General features: G+C 41.8%; 2 protein-coding genes across 5 annotated transcripts; both read left to right on the plus strand.

The window, feature by feature from the left end:
- The first annotated feature begins 1,140 nt into the window (after positions 1–1,140).
- On the plus strand, positions 1,141–19,634 carry nkx2.1 (NK2 homeobox 1). 4 transcript variants are annotated; one of them, XM_067480639.1, is made up of 4 exons: positions 1,141–5,061; positions 13,599–13,724; positions 17,506–17,743; positions 18,356–19,634. In XM_067480639.1, exons 2-4 carry the CDS (start codon positions 13,707–13,709, stop codon positions 19,039–19,041), a joined length of 942 nt encoding a protein of 313 aa, XP_067336740.1. In that variant the 5' UTR covers positions 1,141–5,061; positions 13,599–13,706; the 3' UTR covers positions 19,042–19,634. The 4 variants fall into 4 exon arrangements, with proteins under 4 accessions (XP_067336740.1, XP_067336741.1, XP_067336739.1 ...); XM_067480640.1 differs by lacking the exon at positions 1,141–5,061 and adding an exon at positions 13,347–13,456; XM_067480638.1 differs by lacking the exons at positions 1,141–5,061; positions 13,599–13,724 and adding an exon at positions 13,885–15,902.
- Positions 5,056–11,050, plus strand: nkx2.9 (NK2 transcription factor related, locus 9 (Drosophila)). Its single transcript, XM_067480641.1, has 2 exons — positions 5,056–9,758; positions 9,970–11,050. Exons 1-2 carry the CDS (start codon positions 9,602–9,604, stop codon positions 10,536–10,538), a joined length of 726 nt encoding a protein of 241 aa, XP_067336742.1. The 5' UTR covers positions 5,056–9,601; the 3' UTR covers positions 10,539–11,050.
- Positions 19,635–19,920: the final 286 nt, after the last annotated feature.

Consider the following 19,920-nt stretch of genomic DNA (forward strand, 5'->3'; position numbering starts at 1 on the left):
TGAGCTGACATGCGTCTTTTTTTTTTTTTTTTTTGGGTCATATACCAAACGTCCAACCTGAGAGACGCATAAAGCGGCTGTGACGTGTCACTTATGGGTTCACCTGATAAATCAGAGCACACAACTGGAAGCTACTACCATTCAATCTCGTGTTAAAATAAATATTTGCAAATAATTAAAGTACTTGATTTTTTTTATAGGCCAAAACGACTATATAATAATAAAATAAAATGATTATCATTAAGGTTTATATTTTTATGATAACTGACTATGAACCCTTTGAAGTAAATTGTTTGTTTACGTAAGCTGTGTATTTAAAGCATACGCCTCCTTTAAGATACCGGGTTTTGTGTCATTTTTTCCTCCGCCCGTGAACGCCATGCCGATTCCAACAGGCCTCCACGCATGATTTCCAGAATCTACATGGCTGTCACATGCCTGTGCTGTTCACAAGCCCAAAATCGTCCATGTCGAATTGAGTTGTTCATACGCCTGTAACGGCGATGCATCACTTGTCAGATTAAGTGTGTAACGATGAAGTCAAAGGTTCGACTGCGTTTCTCTGCCGTTGGTGGAGTAAATCCCCCTCCGCAGTACCTGCTGTGATAGTGGCTCTTCCTCCTATGTTTCCTATATGTGCCATACGTTTTAATTAAACATTACCCTTAATGCGTTTTAATTACATAGAGGGTTATGGATTTTATTTTATGGTTATATATGAAAGCAGCTCTGCATGGCACTGTCTCGGTGCTCTGTGATTTAATGCCTAATGGACATTTTGTAAATGATATCATTTGACAAACACTTGAGTTTCTTGCAATTGTTCTAGCTTGTTTGCAGTAGTGAACTGCGGCCCCGCAGAGACCTCTTCCACTGCATCTTTACATCAGTCTCTCTCGCTCTCTCTCTCTTTCTCTAAAAAATAAATAAATGTGCACAAATAATTTAAATAACGCATTTCAACATGTCCGATAGCAAGAAAATTGTAATCGTATTTTATTAAAACTCATAAATCAGCTAATAATTAGTAATAATGATAATATTTCCCCAGTTGGATGATTTGCATTAATTCTATTTCTCTTTTTCTCCACAGATGTGTTCCTCTGTGTAACTTTAATGGAAATGATGGATGCAGCCTGTACCTGAATCTGACATACCTCTTCTGTGTGGAAACTTGCGCTTGCACTTGCGCTCATCGACTCAGTGTGACGGAAAAAAAGGTTGTAGACTAAAGATATAGAAATTGTTTGTTCTGATCTTTTTTTTTTTTTTTGTAAAAATTAAGCTGATACTTAAAAACAAGTTGAACACTAGTATGAAGCCACTGCCAGGCAGGTCAAGGTCTAAAGTGTGCAATAATTTGAAATGAAAAAAATAACGGAAAACGTTTTGGGGATGTTTTGTAATTTGCCTTTATATTGGTCATTGTCACCCACTTACCCCTCTAAGGGTTACACTTTTCTGAAAATTCACTGATATTCGGGCGTTTCACAAAAAACCGTTTTGATATTGCTGCAAAGCCTATTTAAATATCCCCAGTTATTAATTATAGCGGCTCCAGACTTTATTTCTTCCCGGCACCACAAAAGCTTTAGAGCAGAGAAAACTGCTTTGCCAAAAGCCACCTGAGTTTGTTTACTTCAGCTTGCACTTGGGCACTCCCACCTCAGCTATCTTCTTCATGTGTGAGCAAAGACACTTAACCACCTTTTTGTTGTTTTGTTTGTGTTTAATTTCCACACTTTCGACAAGCGGAGACATGAGAAACATATTTTGTCAGCACATAAAAAGACAGTAGGCTACCTGTTTGCTTTCTAAAGCTGAGGCACTTTGATGAACCGAACTTAAATGCGATTCAGATAAACAAAAACAGTGGCAGATTGCTGCAGGATTTCAATTAAGTCTGAGTAAAATAGTCCACAGCATGTATATAATGATATTGCGCTGTAAGTGAAAAGTGTGTAGATAGTGGTCTTATGGTCTCAGGCAAAACAGTAAAAAACAGGCTATAGTGTAAATTAATTGCAAATTTTTATTTCGACATTAACTGATTACTTTGTGCACCTCCATCGTTGTCATTACACTAATGCACCCAAAAATATTGTAAACGCATCCAAAAAATAAATAAATGCACCAGTCACCCCAGTTTAAATATCTACATCAACAACCGAAGTATTTCAAAAGGAAGAAGAAGAAGAAGAAAAAGCGACGATGACGTGAATAAATGAAAACTTTTCCTCATTTTGCTCTGAGACAGAAAAAGAAATTAGCCTTGAAAGATCGAAACATTAAACTGTGACATAACTATTTTTACCTGTAGTTTTCTATTGCACATCAGCACCTGTCAAAAGGATTTTGCTTTTCTCTGATGATGAAGATGATGAGGCGTGGGACATGTCTACCCTCTTAATGTATATTACGCCTTTGATCCAATTCAACCGAAGCAGGTCAGAAGTGTTTTTCCTTCATCGGGTTTATTTGATGTAATCTGAGCCACCAGTCGCCACTTCTCCCGCTTTTATTCTCTCGCCAGAAGATTATGATCAAATAATCTGCATCTAGCAGGACACAAAGAAATAAACTAAGTCACTGACATCGTCAGGGCGCTGCTATTTGAAATCATTATCATTAAATCAAATTACACAAAAACTAATGCATAATGGGTAAAATAGCAAAAAATTATGGAGTTATTAATATTATTATTATTATCAAACTGTGAAATGACCTAACGTGTTTTCTGTGCTGTAATTTGTTATTAATAATCATATCCAATCGGGCATGATTCTTTGCAACTTGTGACATTTCTATCACTTTTTATTCTAAACGCATCTGCAGAAAGTGAGATTACTCTGAGACGCATTTGCTGCTTCCGCCTCCTGAGTCCTCTGTGTGGTCCAAAAACACAGTGCGAGGCAGATTTTTAGATCAGTAACTCACTGGCGCTGTGCGGCCCAGATTATTCTTGGAGGAAGCGGTGAAAACCGTGGTGCCTGTTCCCGGTTCACTATTAACAGGTAGATACTGTGGGAAATGCAAAGTTACCAATAACTAGGTGTTGGAGGTCTGTCCTCTTCATTGTCATTGAAACTGACTGACATCTGCAGTAAGACACGCGCACGCATCAGTTTCACCAAGACCACCACCGACCCCGGTTTATTTAGACAAAGAGGGAAGTAGTTGGATGCAAACAAGATAAGAATATGTGGAGCTTTAATGTGCGTCTGATGACTCTTTGCAGGCCAAACTTGGGTTGACACCATTAAAGTCTTTGTGCAGGTTAGCGCGTCTCCCGGACTGAGCGTTCCGGTAACTTTAGTGCGGCCTTAATGAGGACCAACGTGGGTTAACGACGTATGTAGACGCGTTTCACGGGCCATCCCGGGTTTCAACAGAGAGGGTCAAAAAGAAACAATGTTTACGACGCTTTTAAGCATACATCACTCTGACATCTGTTCTTCGAGCACCTGGCATCCATTAGTATTAAATATTTCATTCGACCTCATTTGGAGTCCTCTTTGTCCCCAGCTGAGGACACTGGGAAAGACTCACTCCGCGCTCCGCCTCTACTGTGCGTTCACGCGGCGATTACTTTGTGCAGAAAAGTGCAAATGGGGTGTTGATGCAGACCACACGGCCGCGTTGTGCGTTATGCCCGAAGAATCTTTGAGTCATACCTGGATTGGACTTGCATTAAATTTCCTCATCCATTAAAATCTTTGCATAAGCGCAGAAACATTCCTGCAATTAGTCATGTTCGGGCACACAAGCTTTAGCTTTTTACACAATGTTATTGGATTACTAAGTGCACAGAGGGTTCAGTATCCTCATAAACAAACACAGGTCGACGGTAGTCAGATGTATAATGTCAGTGAGGACTGTGACAAACTACTAGTCCTCTGTTATTTTTGTGTATAATTAGGATCCGGACGCCAGGAAATAAAACGAAAACAGCCTAAAAATGAGAGGAATTACCATAAAGTGCCATCGTTTTTGTTTTACACTGGAAGCTACAATTGAATAATGTGTGTGATGTAATTCTGCTCTGCTCAATGAAGAAAATAGTTTTTTTTTTCACAATATTAACTCAGTGTGCAGCGTGGTGCCAATGAAATATTTAGTGGAATGTGAAGCAGCACAGTCTGGCAGAAGGATCAGGTACAGTGAGGTGAGCTGACCTTACTGCAGACGCTGCAGGCACTGGAATTAGAAGGTGAAGCAGTCAGACACTCGGTCAGATGTCTCTACAGTTGTTCCCTGATTGAAATGTGAAGAAGAACAAAACGCTGACCCTGGTTTAATTCCCCAGAGCCTCCTTTGTGTGTCCTTGTTGGCCAAATGTGTGCATTGAAGGTCATTGATGCTGCTGATTCGGGGCCAGCTCACACTGTGACTACGCAGCCTGTTTTTTCCAAAATGCAGTGGCGCCATCTGGTGGGTAAGCAACAATACTTCAGGTTTAAAGTCAAGCCTGAACTACACAATAAATAACTTTCCCCAGAGTACCACCAGTCACTGGAATAAAAGATGGTATTTGAGTCTCTGAGGCAAATTCTATATGTATTTTATTAGTTTTGATCGAGTGGGAAAAATTTTCCGCATGGCTATAAATGCACTATGAAGTAAGGTTTAAGGCTTTCCATTTTTAATATGTAAACTTCTGTGTCTTTCTATGCATTTGAACATTTTCCTTACATGTGCCGGCATTTTATTTAGCATTCTTCTTCATCCTCTTGTATATGAAAACCTACCGAGCGGAGTTCTCACCCCAAATCTACAGTATTTGAAATTAGTAACTGGTTGGTCTAATATTGGAAGTGCCTGTACAATCTGAGTGACTGATCACTTGCATGTTTCAGCCACAGGTCTGGATGATTGCTGTATAAAGCCATGGGTGGAAAACCAAGAGGACCTCTCGGCCAAAGTTTCCCCTCTCACAATATGCAGAGGAATCTACAGCAATAAAGCACCTGTAGCATCCTTTCAGGCAGCAGTGACGTCTGCACTGTGTTTTCACCGAGCTCTCCGCAGTTACACAACGGCCTGGAGAATGAGGAGCAACAGGTAAAAAACATCCCTTCACACTGCAATGCACTAAACGTAGCAGACACCTGAGGATCTATGCTGCAGTTATTTTGGCCATTTAAAAATGGCTTAAGTGGATTTACACCCCCTTTTATGTATAGAAGGGGTTTAGGCGTCAGTTGTTATGCGACTCCTGTAGAGGGCAACCAAGTACCACACATTTCAGATGCAGCATGAGGCCTGAAGATTGTGTTTGTACTCACAATTGGGGGATTAGAGAGAAACTGACACACTGGCTACTCATAATCACAAAGTTATTCTTGTGTTCAAAGGAACAGAAATTACTACATTGTGTCACTGTACAACCTCACATCAAAGTCTGTAAGATCAAATGTGTTTAAGCAGCACCTGCAGTGAGGTCAAAATGCACAGAGCTTTCTCAGACACGGATTGTTGCAATTTATACTGGTTATCTAACATTAAATGAAGACTCCCTGTATTATTATAGTTGTTTTTATTTTCACTCTGTTTTAATGCGTGTAACTGAACTCACATTTTCTGAAAGATTTCTGTCATATTTAGCAGTAGCTAAATCCTTTATATGTTAAAAAAAATGATATATAATCTTTTATAAATTAAGCAACATTAAGCTATTTTTAGATGCATTTCGTTTCATGACTTGGCTGAAGATAAGATGAAATATCCGGGATAATTAAGACATTAGGTTTTATTGCTATCCACTTATTGAGACACGTATAAACACTCATGGCCTGTGGTGATGGCACACCTAAAACCAGTCAACCCAAAAGGAAGTGGCATTTAATTATTTTCTAACTTAGTCTTTTTTATACCCAGAGGAAAGTAACTCAAGTTTTTTATGTGTAATTAGAGCAGTGACTAATCACTGTTGACAAGATTTTATTATTTGGATGTAGATAAATATTGGATCATTCACCATGCAAACAGAACTTGGAACAGCTCACACACGAAATCACTTGCAGTCCTCCTGATGATATTAATTGGATTTTCCCAGTGTTTATTATGTTGTTTTATGCGCTTTTGCTGTTAATTTGCCTGCTCCAGGATCTTTCTCCTTCTATGGTTTCATATCTCCTTTTTAATGAAAATCCCTTTGGCACACAGTGGTTTTGTGTCTTAAAGCACCGTACAAACAAATCTGACTTTTTGACACACGCTCACTGAGCTGCAAGACACACAGCTGCTGCATGGTCAAGCAGCCTCACAAGACCCCGGTTTACTCCAGAGAGAGCGATGCGTCTGCCAAGTAATTATCCCCCGCAGCCCCTCTACAAAATGCTAATGGTATTTACAGGACAGACAGAGAGAGAAGGGAGAGGACACCAGAGGCAGGTGCAGCTGCTGAAGCACGATGCTGCACTGAGCCACCACACAGCTCTGAGGAGGGACAGAGGGGTCATTGTGGATCTTTGAGATCAGATAAACATTTAGGGATTTATCGCCGTCATTTGTTTACCGGAAGCTCACAGCTTGAGCCGCCACGTAGTGTTTGACCTCGATAGTAAGTGTAGAGTAGTGGTGTCACTGTGGGTACAGTTACTATAAGCATGATTGACCTGAACGTTTTAAGTGGTGCTCAACTAATTTTACATATGAAGTACAGTTTACTGGGATGAAAAAAAGTAGGCTAATGCTCAGCTTGTACAAAACAGATTCATAGTGTCCTCTGACTCTGGACTGAAAAAAACTTGATCACTGAAAAGACCACTGAGCTTAACAATGGGAAAAGTAAGATCCAGTGTTTGTGATGTTTGGGGGAAAAAAATGTAATATTTATAAAATAAAATGTGGGTTATCTCACCTCTGCTGCTCGATTTGGACCTTTAGTCTACCTCAACACTACATTACCGGAGTGCACTTCTAAAAAATGTAATAAATGTAAATGTAATTTTAAAAGTAAGCGTAACAAACAGCTTCACAATGAGAGGAATTAAACTCCAAATATCAGTGAAGTCAAAAAAAAAAAACGGAGCAGTTGAGTAAAGCAAGCAGTAAAATTATAAATCTAAATATATTTTGCACTGGATTATAGGGTAAAAACGGTTCTATGCAGTTTTGAAGTACTGGACTGTTACTTTTCACCACTTACGATACATGACTTCATGTTTTCAAATTTTACATATGAAGCATATATGATCATATATGCTTCACAGTATAAAGCAGAAATATAATGATGTAGCACTGAAATGGGAACTTCTGAGTGACATTTTCATACTATGTTAACTTAAGTAAAAGGTCTAAATACTCTGTTCAACACTCCATCACATCCAAGTGTGTTTTAAGCCACATCAAAGTTTACTGTGGGGCCTCCAAAGTGTCACATTGATAATAACACAAGCTTTATATGTGTCATTTTAAATGAGTAAATTGTCAACATGGTTTGATGCTAAACTAAAAGTTTGCAAAGGCCCCTGTCTTCAAAATGTCAATCGATTCTCTAGTTTCTCAGGTCTGAAATGTTATGAATGGTCAGTTGTTGAGAGTCGAGCTGCTGACTCCAGAACCGTGTGAGAAAACTGTCCATTTGGCTGAGGGGGGGGATTGGTGCTGGAGAGCTGAACAACAGAGTAAATATTTGGCAGTGGAGAGCTCTTGGGAGCTGCAGAGGACCCTCTCTGGCTGAGGCCTGTGGGGTGTTAAATAGATTAAGGGGCTGGTGGGTCATTGTGGACAGAAAAAAATTCCCGCTCTTTGGACATGACTTCTCTTTGCCTTTGCGTGTTTTTGCTCTCCAATCGAGTGGCCTCTGTAAACTATCCACTCCAGCAAACCTGTGGTACTGTAATCCGCTGGTGTTTGCCATCCGCTGAGAGGCTGAGAGTGTGTACACAGAAATGATGCTTGAAGTGAGACAGGCTCCTGCAGGGTTTAGCTGACAGCGGGCTACCTTTTATCCAAAAGTTGTTTGGCTGTTTGTTTGTCAATGAAACGCTGTGCGTCATGTGCGTACATTTGTATCAAAACGAGACACAAAGACTTGTTTTACAGCGTTTCGGACTAATAATACAGGTCGGCGACTTTGATGAACTCTAAAAATCTAAAAGGATTTCAATACGTCCTGAAACACATAAGTAATATTGCGCGGAACTATAGACTGGGCGACAGTAGACGCAGAGCAGTAGATAGTGTCCCAGATCCTATTCAGCTCCATTCAAAACCATGACAACACGGAACAAGCTCGGATTTATCCTGCAAACTTAAAGGACATTGTGCCGGGGCGTCAATCAGGCATTATTGCGGGACTGAACAAATGCAAAATCTTGACTGGAACAAATGCTTCCAACGGGTCTCGGACGCGGGGCTACATTTTCTCCTTTTGTCCCCCTCCTCTGGTTGGCATGTATTTGTGTTCCCTCTCGCCCGACCACCCAGGGCGACAGGGGAGGCATGTCCACCACGACTCTCTCTCGGCCTCATGCACCCCGCTGGATGAGTGGATGAAGGCCGATATCGATATCAAAATACGACGCGTAATAGGACGAGTCATGTTTTGCATTTATGAAGACATGTCTAGATGGACAAAAAAGGAGCCAAAAAAATCAGCCTGTGGACATCAAATTGAAGACAATCGCATCTGTTTCAAGATGGCAATTTAATACTCAGTTGCTGCAGTGGGATGAATTAGAGACAATGTAGCAGCAATCAGCCATTGCTCCACTTTGTCAGAGGCTGAATCAGACTTGTTGCACATAAAATACTTACTGTGCACTGTTATGTACAGTTTCGTAGCAATTATAAGACTAATTTAGACATCAAGACATGGATCTCACGCACTATAACATGCGTGCGTGTGTGTATTGAATATTAGTTACACATTTTCTAATTATCCCGTTAACTTCATCATGAATTATCCAGAAATGTGACGAAAAAGATTTCCACTTTAAAAATTGCCCTCTACCCTGGAGGTTTGTGGATCCAGCGTCCATGTGCGGGAATCCCGCGCCTCTCATAAACGTCACAACTTCTCAATTAATACGCCTCTAATGGGCGTATTAGTTAAACCAACTCGCTGGCATCACGCTAATTGCTCCTTTTGTATGCAAATGTTGGACACTTTGTTTGGGCGAGAGGAGGGTGGAGGGAGTCGGAGGGGGAGCAGTTTGATGATGGGACGGGCTCTGTTGTCAGTTGCCACCCAAGACGTGATTCAGCTCCAACAATTACCATTATCTGTTTCCCAGTTGGACGATACGCGACGAATCTGTAATGATGACGAGTGTTTCCTTCACTCATTGTTGATGCTCCGCAGCTTTTTTTCTTCTTTTCACTGGCTGCACATCTACCATCATTGGGTGACAGCACTCGAGCCATTCAGGTGCTCAGCGGAGGAGGGGGCTTTATAAGCGAGCAGCCTTGTGTTTGCAGCTACTGGAGTGCTGTTTGTGTCAACACTGAGCCCCGGTGCACTCGGCGCTGGTGTTTGGACAGTGCGTAAAGAGGAAAGCATCCGCCACGTTTTCTCCTTATTGGATACAGGTTTTACTTCGCGTGCCCGCTTCTGTTTTACGCCAAACAAACCCCGATTGCGTGCGAGGACACGATGGCTGCAACCACCAAGTTCAGTTTTTCTGTCAGGAGCATCCTGGACTTGCCCGAGCAGGATGCGGATGCAGCGCCGCTCCCCTATCCGGTTTACTCCTGCTCCTCCAGCTCACCCTTCACCTCCTGGATGGACTGCGACCGGAGCCCTTGTCTATGTAAGTGCACATTTGAAGTCAACGGTAGAATGTTTTTGAAAAATTGACCCACAAAGACAAGATTGCTATTATTTAAACTGCTCGTTGCTTTATTTTGAAATTAATATGATTATTTTTTAAAATAACAATTATTTTAACGGATGTTTTTTGATAGATGGTAGACTGATGAATGATTGATACCAATTTTGACCTGTGTTATTTATTTGTGCAGCTTCTGATGAAGGCAGTCTCGAGGCCTCGCCAGATTCAACCAAACCGGATGAATCGTCATTGGACTCGGAGCCCGACAAGAGCAAAAAGAGCAAGAAACGCCGGGTTCTGTTCTCCAAGGCCCAGACCCATGAGCTGGAGAGACGCTTCCGCCAGCAGCGGTACCTGTCCGGTCCGGAGAGGGAGCAGCTCGCCCGGCTCCTCAGCCTGACGCCGACCCAGGTGAAGATCTGGTTCCAGAACCACCGCTACAAGATGAAGAGAGGTCGGGGAGAAGGAGCTCTGCAGGACGTGGAGATCGCGCAGCCTCCGCTGCTGCGCAGGGTCGTAGTTCCGGTCCTGGTCCGTGATGGGAAACCTTTTCACACCTGTTTACTTGACACGGAGAAACCTGCCTGTTTACCTCCTTCATCTCAAGCGACCCCCTTCCCCATCCACTACCCGTCTCTTCAGCATCCCACGGCACTCGCTCTTCATCCTCGCTACCAGCACTTTCCCACCGCGGCCGCCTCCAGATTCGCATGGAGAGACTTTTGGAACGACTCGGTCCACTTCAGTGCTTTCAAGTGAAGGCCTCATTTTAATGCACAGAACCTTTTTAGAATTGCATCAAATATTTTCCACATGTTTTGCAATTCTTCTAGCAACTTAAACCTTTAGGTATTTCACTATAGAACAAAATATATTTTGCACATTTGCATCATTTTGATATTATGCGTGTTTGTTTGTTTAGAGTTCAGATCGTATTTCTCCATGCATGGGCTTACTTGTGTAGCCTGTAGGTGTTTAATTATCCAATGAATGTGTATGTTTTAAAACGTCTTTTAAATATAATATTTGTATAAATGATTTGTTTCTGAAGGCATATAAAGTACATTAGGCCGCATTAGGCGGAAGTAGCAGCACCGTTATCATAACAGCCTTAATGTTTGAAGGAAAAACATTTTCGTTAATGAGACTCTTTGTAAAGGTTTTAACTGTTTCTTTGTGTGAACAGAATTATTAATAAAAAGTTCCCATATTTTGTATACATTTTACTGTGCTTTTTTTTTAAAGCTCAACCCCAAAACACAATGTAATAATTTCTGAAAAAACAAATATGGGCACATGTAGTTTTTTTTTGTTGTTGTTGTTGTTGTTTGTTTTTAGTTGGAGTTTCCTACTTTTATAAGGTGCAACCCTCATGTGTTCCCTCTAGGTTTTAAAATACTAACACGTGATCTACAGATTTGTACCATTAAAATATGTTGCAGGTCCTCGTAGGGGCCCCGGGGCTTTTATAATGTTAAAAAACTAATTATGCACCCAGAAGCTGAGCAAACATCACCTCCAAACAGGACTGGATTTGCTTAAGCATGAGAATCCCCAGTAAACATTTCAGCCTCTCTCTCCCCAGCACCCTGTTGTCTGGGCCCGTGGGCTGCTTTTCACCACTAGTAACTTTTGTTATTCAGAGGAAAGTGGGACAAATGTGCTATAAGCTTCCTCGGGAAATGTGTGTACTTAAGACGCTGATTTAAAGGCAGATTGTTGGTTTTTTGTTTTCAAGCACTAACCTTAAATATTTGTGCTCCATAGCTGAACAAATGGAGTTAAAAAATTTTCATAGTCACAAAACAGAAGTGTGTATTCATATTTTTGATAACACCATACTTTTTTTTTATTGTTGTTGACAGTTGTGTGTGCTCCTCAACAATTAAATTACTTCAAGAAGGTGTGGAAACATGGACTATGCTGTTAGTGTTTCTTTATTCTGTTGTACTGGACTAAAGATCAGTAGCAGTGGCTCCTCACTGAAGCATATCAACCCTCATTACTATAACATGAGAAATATGCTTCAGTGTTTAAACTCGTGTCCGTATTTCATAAGTGACGAGGGGGGTCTTCTGCTTTCACGCCCACTATAATGTTGTTTGCGCGTCCTGTGACCCTGCAGACCATCGTCCCTGTCACCTGGTCTTTTGTCCCCCTTGCTGGGGCCACCTTGTATCACATATGGAGGGGACTGGTCGAACCCCTCAGCTCGCTGCATCTCTGCTTAAACACTCTTTTTGTCTGTGTGTCTCCCTGTGAATGGACCATTGTCCCTCATCCAAAAGGCACCAAGACAAAATCTTTAGTGTTTCTATTCCCGTGATGTTTAATCAGTCCCTGCGACAAATTTATGAGGTTTAACTGCACAATGGTGTTTTAGAGCATCTTGGGGTTTAAGGGTGACAAAGACAGGCTTTTAGAGGTTGCCATTGGTTTTTTAAGTTGGTCAGAAGAATTGTCTGAAAAGGATGGGCATGTATTAGCCTGCCCATCCTATAGTTTTACTCACTGGCCTGTCCTGGACCCCCTTTCAGGAACGTTATAAGGTCCACATAAACTAGACAACAGTAGGTGTTTTAAGTTGTCGCAAATAACATTTAATTTAAACTCTTTGGCCCTCAGGTACAGTAGATGCATTCATTCTGTTTTCTTTTTTCCACTTTTTATTTCTTTCTCATTTGGACACACATTATTTCTTGGCAAGTTATTGTGTCCAGATACATTTCAAACTCCAAAGTCTGGCTAAGTATGACTTTGGAACTGTGTCATTAGACTTTATTTTGTCACAGTTTGTCCATTTGCAAAAGCTATGAATTTCTAAATACATGCAGTGCAGCCAACAAAGGTAAAATCTACGAGTTCAAATAGATAATATTTGTCATATTTAACAGTTTTACTCTCTGTGTACATCTTTTTACTTAGTGGTGAAGGAGCATTGTTCTAATACTTGACGAAACACACACAGGCAGTGACACCAGCTTTAAATAATAAAGGCACAGATAATACAAAAAGAAATATTACACATTAATAAAGTTAAAGGTGCTAATGACCCTTAATAGTTCTGAAGAAAAGTTGCAAAAAGCTCTGTTTTAATACACAAATCATAAGAGGTTTGTCTTATGATTTGAGCTCTGAGTGATGTGCTATACATCCAGTCTGAACTAACTGCAGGTGAATCACAGCACAACACAATATATGGTCATCTCTTTAGACTCGGAGTCTGAAAACAACAGTAGTAGTAAAATATGGAGTTTTTTTTAACGGCTTTTGTAGCTAAATGAATCTAAAGCTGAACGTAGACCAGCACATCTGTAGTCAACTAAAAAGTCTAAACTTTAAAAAGAATAAATAAAAGTATCTCTGTCTATGAATGAATCCAAATGTTAGTGGGTTTTCCAAAGTTTAATAGGTAATTGGTAGTGGTCTGGAAACTAAGCTGTGTCTGTGCAGTCTTAGAACCCACCGTTTTTTTGTCCTTCCATCTAAACATGGATGGTGTGAGGTCAGCTATTTGGATGCATCACACACTCATCCTAGGAATGAGGCTTGTTTCTGTTGTGTTTGTAAAGGTTGTGTTTCACAGATCAAAGGTCAGGCCAGCAGTGTAGCTAATAGGGGAGTGAATGTGACACCGCGTGAACGGCTCCGATGACAACAGAATGTATAAACCCCATGTAAGACTTCTGCTTCCTATTTTCTGATTGAAGCTCAATTAATCCATATTCATACACTTAAAGTGTGTTTGTAATACTCTTTTAACTTTGAGAAACATGGCCTGGGTGTTGTGCACTTATTAAAATCTTTTTAACCCTCTAGGCCCTGAGACAGACCTATCCACAGTGTGCCCTGCCCGGCTGCCTATGACAGCATAGGATATGCACCAGCCCTCCTGTGACCCTAAACAGCATAAACTGTTCTGGATGGATGGATGAGTCTTCATCAGTGAGTAGAGTATTTTATTTTTTATTAATAGCACCATATGTCATGTAGAGAAATTTAAAAGTTATTAGATAGATCCGTTTTTTATTGAAAATGCACAGAAATGAATAGGAATAAAGACCTGCAGATAGACTTTTAGTAATTACATTTTTTCTGCAGTTGCCCAATGAAACAGTGACAATTAAAAACTGTCTGGTGTCTTATGTCAGAGTCCCATCCTGCAGTGTGGCGGTAGTGTCTTTGCTGTTTGTGACTCAACTCCCCCAGTAGATGGCGGGATAACACACGGTATGGCTATAGAAACCATCTCCCTCCCCTGCTGCAGGGAATGTGAGCAGGCAGTGCGAGCAGTTATTAGATGGATCCACCAGGGGCCGCGCTTCACACGACCGACATCAGAGTTGATTCTCTGATTTCCCGCTGCAGTAAAGTAGCTGCCACGTAGTGACGTTAGTGTAGCTTGTGTAACGTCATGCATCAGCGTGTGTGTGTGCTCAAAGGTTATCTTTCAGTGATTCAAGGTCCTAACTGTGTCCTACTTTATAACACGGCGTGTCCCGCACTTTTGGACAAAGCAGAACTTTTGTTTCCTCCACATAGTGAGTTAATGGGTAATGAAGGGGGTTGTTATTAAAGTAGTGGAAGAAGTACTGCAATAGCACAGGATAGAAATACTTATTAAACTTGCAAGTAAGTCTTGCGGAACATAAAAACATAAAAATTCCCAAGGGAGCCAGTGCTGCCAGAGCACAAGGTGTCAATTATGGCTCAGATCTGGGTTATTTTGGGTTTAGAAATTCAGGACACGCTGCAAACGTAGCATTGTTAATAACAGTCTTTGTATAAAAATATGTTGCATGTATTCTGTGTACAAATGGCTCAGAGTATTAGTGTGAAGTGCGGATGCTTTTGGTCGTTTTCCACGTTTTCCACCATGTGTGTGGTTCATCAGCACGTGCAGGGTGGTATTCCCCGTGTTGGGGTTTAGATATTTGTTGGGATCCATATAGTTTTAGTTTAATGTGCCTTTAATGTATTTGTAAAGAAATATTAGGTATTTGTGGTACAATTACAATCTTTATTTTTCTTAATTGTTTTTAATGCTGCATCCTCTTTTTTTATACTTTTTATTTGTATTGCACTTCTTATTTTCACTTTTAAAGTTATTGTGGAAATTATATCATGCTCCAATCAGTTCATAAACAACCTGAACACTCTATAACAAAGGCACGGTAGCCTCATACCCGCCACTTCAAAGTGTCCTCATTATTCTGAGGAATTAGTCGGAACATTTGGACTAATTGCCGCTAATTGGCCATAACAGTCGTGTGCCAGATCAGGGAAAAGGTACTGATTTGGATGATTAAGAATGTCTTAAGAAAAAAAATCCGTAATTAAGCAGGGCATAAGCAAGCTTTACCTTGGATGCAGAAACATGCTGTAATTTTAATTGCCTGCGATTATATGGCCTGTGAATTACGCGCCGGCACCTCGCCTATCATCCCCACAATTTATTTTAACTGTAATATTTGGTCTTCGACTACAAGATAATGTTTGTTCATTAGGGATAATTGTAAGGCGGTGGGAGAGTATGGATTGCTGTGATGTGTAGGGTGCACCGTGCTCTTTAAATTGGCCTCTGCATCCTACTGACAATAGTGCGCACATTCTCCTGCTGCACGATAAAGGCAGCCGTGAAATATAGAAGTGGGTGATGATAACCGTAACAAAATGTCAAGAATCTGCATGTCACACTGGTAATGGGACTTTACTCACGGTGGTGCAGAGTTTGGCTCCAGTTTGACAGCTTGGGGGTGATGGTTCAGCGTATTTAAGATGCGTAAGAAAACCAGTAAAACTCATCTCAAATACCACGATTTTATTGCAGTCGTGAAAGAAAAAGCACGAGTTTCGAGTTAAGCAAGGTAATACAACACATCACACTGTTACAACGGAGTGTGTTCGCCACCAGAAGACGCTGTGTTTCTTTAATCCCTGTAAAAGGAGATATCGGCTCAACCCGCAGCCACCAGACTCGTGTTAGGAGCTGCTGAAATCTGCCGCTGCAAGACTGACGTTACACCTCCCTGTACAAGAGCAACTTTTCAAATAATATTTGCTTGCTTACGCAGTAGCCTAAAGCAGTTCAGCTCCGGTATGATCCTGACATCCACAGATTGTGTAAGTTAGAAGTTATTGCATCGATTTCAGAATTTCACTGTTTTTCTTTTTGATGTTGTATGTCGATAGTTTATTAACTGGAATAATATGTGGCAGGATACATTTCGTAGCCGAATGAGGAGTTACATTTAAGGCTGTTGTTGTATATTAAATATTTACAAAAATGTAAAATAATATACTTTGAAAATAAATACATCAAATAATATACGTGCGTCTAAGCAGTTTAACAACCATACTACTATTCTACTACCACTACAAATAATCATTTTGACAGTAGCTGGTTTAATACATGTTTTCGGTGAGGAAAAGCACAAAAAGTCGCCTAAGAGCTCTGCGTAAATGTGGCTTTTGCTCAAAACCAAGGAGCTAAAACGGCATGTTTTTGTTTTGTTTTTGTTTTTGTTTTTTTGGTGGGGGGGGGTCGTAAAACGGGTTTTAAAAAAGCCAAAGACCTTTTCTCTCGCGTCTGCGTAAAATTGTAGAAATGAGGTGTGATTGAGTTGAACTGTTATGGCTCCTTGAGCTTTAAGGCAAGATGCTACTGAGGGCTACCTGCCGTTGTGCTGCAGGAGAGTAGTCGTTACGTTAACTTCACGTGAGAGCTTCTCCTACTCCAGACTGTATTTTTATTTATTTATTTTTTGTTTTGTTTTAAACGGGTCTCTTTGACAAGGTGTGTAGCCTACATCTGAATTTAGGCAACACGCTGCTTGCGTCCAATGATATCAAAGGAGAAAAAAAAAGGTTAAGGTTAATCATTTACGCAGCCACTTAACACGCGGATGTGTATTTATTTACTTATCAGTATCAGTCAATTCCCTCCCCGCAAGTGCGCTTTTGCATGTCTGAGTATGATAAGGCATAACACAAACAATCCTGCAATCACTGGAGGCCTCTCATGGCCATTAAAAGTCAGTAGTTCAACTGAGGAGTGGTTCTCCAACTCTCAAGTCCATATAGGCCTCCTTTCATCAAGAGGCCCTCGTAAACATCACTACAGTTAATAAAGTGCATTGTGGTCACTGCAATCCCCAAGTTGCAGCCGCGTGTTTATCAGCCACAGGAAGGAGTCACAAGCTCCAAATGCAGCAGCTGCAGCGAGTTCGGACACCGCCTGCTGCAGCCGGGATGAACATTTATGATCATGTTAGGTTATTGTTAGTGGGAGGGGAGCACATGTCTTGTAAGTGAATTTACGCTCGGCGAAAGGAGGCTAGGGCTGTTTGGTATTGTTGCCGATGCCCCGCCTCTGATGGTAGCCTTAAACCTGGCACCCAGCTAAAACAAACCAAAGCCAGGACCGAGCTCCCACTCAATCCAATTAAGGCGGACTTGAGGCGCTCTCCTACGTGTTCATCTACCAGGATCGACGTTGAGACAACAGGAACCAGAGGGGCTTGGGCCAGAAAAAAAAAAAAAAGAGAGAGGAGAGATTGCCTTGCCTTCTAATTTCTCCCTCTCCAGCCCCAGAACAATGTCGATGAGCCCTAAACATACGACTCCTTTTTCTGTTTCCGATATCTTGAGTCCCCTTGAGGAGAGCTATAAGAAAGTAAGTATGGAGAATAACAACTTGGGGGCACCTCTCACTTCTTACCGGCAGCCGCAGGTCTCTCAGGCGGCGATGCAGCAGCACCACATGGGTCACAATGGGACTGTGTCTGCGGCTTACCACATGACTGCGGCAGGTGTTTCTCAGCTGTCGCACACGGCCATGGGGGGCTACTGTAACGGCAACCTGGGAAACATGGGCGACCTACCGTCCTACCAGGATGGCATGAGGGGCAGCGCCACGGCCACCGGCTGGTACGGAGCCAACCCAGACCCGCGCTTCTCCACCAGTGAGTATCTAACACCTGTACGTCGACTCCAGCTTTGGGTGACAGCGTGTGTGCATGCTTTTCGCGTGTTTGTGCCGCATTGATGTCTCGCTGTACAGTTTGGCACCCGTGCATTTGTGCGCCAAAGTGCACGCTCTCCATCTCCCTTTAGTTTAGATTTATTTCCTTTTGGGTTTTTACTATCTAGAGTGAAAAAAACAAAATGAGAACAAGGCAAACCTTCGTGCATACAATCCACGGCGTGCAACATCTGGGAAAAGTGTCACAGGAGGAGCACGGATCCCTCAAAGCTTTGCCCGTTTATTCAAGATTATTTAATAACTAGTGTTCACTCTTTTATTGCATTGGTCCAATAAGAATATGCAGTCAATTATGAGTGGACTTAAGAGATGGGGGTAGCTGCTTTGGGAATAATTCTGAGATTCGTCACTGCTTTCTAAACGCAGATTCTCCTAATAACCATGAGAATAATTACTATGCGTCTAATTACATGGGTTAATGTAATTATAAGCCCCAATTTTATCCCTAAAAACGTCCAGTCTGTGAGGTGAACGCAAATATTTGTTACTTAATAACATCAGTGACTATTTTTTTCCTTTTTATTTCTAATAGTTTCTCGCTTCATGGGTTCGTCGTCGGGCATGAACATGGGCAGCATGGGCAGCATGGGCAGCCTCAGCTCCCTGGCTGACGTGGGTAAAGGCATGGGTTCTCTGTCCAGCACCCCGAGGAGAAAGAGGCGAGTCCTGTTCTCCCAGGCGCAGGTCTACGAGTTGGAGCGACGCTTTAAGCAACAGAAATACCTGTCGGCGCCGGAGAGGGAGCACCTGGCAAGTATGATCCATCTCACCCCGACCCAGGTGAAAATCTGGTTTCAGAATCATCGGTATAAGATGAAGAGGCAGGCGAAGGACAAAGTTTCCCAGCAGCAGATGCAGCAGGACAGCGGCTCCTGCCAGCAGCAGCAGCAGCAGTCCCCGCGGAGGGTGGCCGTGCCGGTGCTGGTGAAGGACGGGAAGCCGTGCCAGGGCAGCGGGCACACGCCCACATCCTCCGCACAGACGCACCACCAGCAAGGGGGCAACGTCATGATCATGTCCAACAACACGTCCGGCCTCGGGCAGCATCAGAACCAGCAGGTGGGAAGCACAGGCCACTCTCCAGATTTGGCGCCGCACTCTACCAGTCCGCCGTCTCTGCAGAGCCAAGTGGCCGGCCTCTCCCACCTCAACTCCCCCGGCGCAGATTACGGCTCGGCCCTGCAGTGTTCAGCCCTGTTATACGGCAGGACGTGGTGACAAGAGGCGCCGGCCTTGATTTAACCCTTCTTCTATTTACAAGAAATCAAGAGACATTTTTTTTCTGTCAAGACTTCGACAAGTTTCACTGTAAATGTGCGCATTTGAACAAAACCGAGTGAATTCGGTGCAGCTTTTCTTGAATTTCCACCTTTTGGAATGAAGTGTGACTAACAAGGAAGAAACGCTTGTCCAGAAAACGCGGATGTGAAATTCTTTGGATTTATTTATGTAAATTATATCGAGACAAAAGAAGAATCAGCAGTCACATAGGCCGCATCTTTAGGCATAAAGTGAACCTGAACATGAAGGCATATAGACTACAGGACTGCTGTATATGGGTGCTGTTAAATCCCCCCTCAATCACACACACACTCACACACACACTGCTTTATAATAGAATTTAATGTAAGCCGTAGATCTAGCTTGTATATTTCTGTAAAAGGTTGGAATTTTAGCTATTTGTTGTACAAAGTTTTTGACGCTATTGCCGGTTTGTTGTCGTTTCGTATTTGTACGTTTTATTTCTTTGTAACTTATATAGATATTTGACTTACTACAAAGCAGTCCTATTAATAAATTATGGAATCATGGCAGCTTTTTTGTGAAATATGTCAACACGTGTGGTTTGAAATGCTGAAAGTATGGAATTGATTATTAGAGCAAAAATAGCGCTCTGTTATTATTATTATTAGCAGTATTATTATTATTTGTGTTTTATTAGACGTATTGGTCCTATTTTCAAGATTTTTTTTCCAGAGTGTTTTTTTTAATTTGTATATGTGGATTATTATAAGCAAAAAACCCAAACACTCACTGTCGCAAGATTTTAGTGTGGCAAAACGACAAAACTAAAGCAAAAACCCCACAAAAAAGAAC

The sequence above is a fragment of the Channa argus genome, chromosome 16, assembly GCF_033026475.1.
Source record: "Channa argus isolate prfri chromosome 16, Channa argus male v1.0, whole genome shotgun sequence".
NCBI classification, from domain to species: domain Eukaryota; kingdom Metazoa; phylum Chordata; class Actinopteri; order Anabantiformes; family Channidae; genus Channa; species Channa argus.

Coding starts and splice junctions, on each gene's coding strand:
- nkx2.9 (XM_067480641.1), top strand. CDS start 9,602: ATGGCTGCAACCACCAAGTTCAGTTTTTCTGTCAGGAGCATCCTGGAC. Junction 9,759..9,969: donor CGACCGGAGCCCTTGTCTAT/GTAAGTGCACAT, acceptor TTATTTGTGCAG/CTTCTGATGAAGGCAGTCTC.
- nkx2.1 (XM_067480637.1), top strand. CDS start 17,377: ATGTCGATGAGCCCTAAACATACGACTCCTTTTTCTGTTTCCGATATC. Junction 17,744..18,355: donor AGACCCGCGCTTCTCCACCA/GTGAGTATCTAA, acceptor TATTTCTAATAG/TTTCTCGCTTCATGGGTTCG.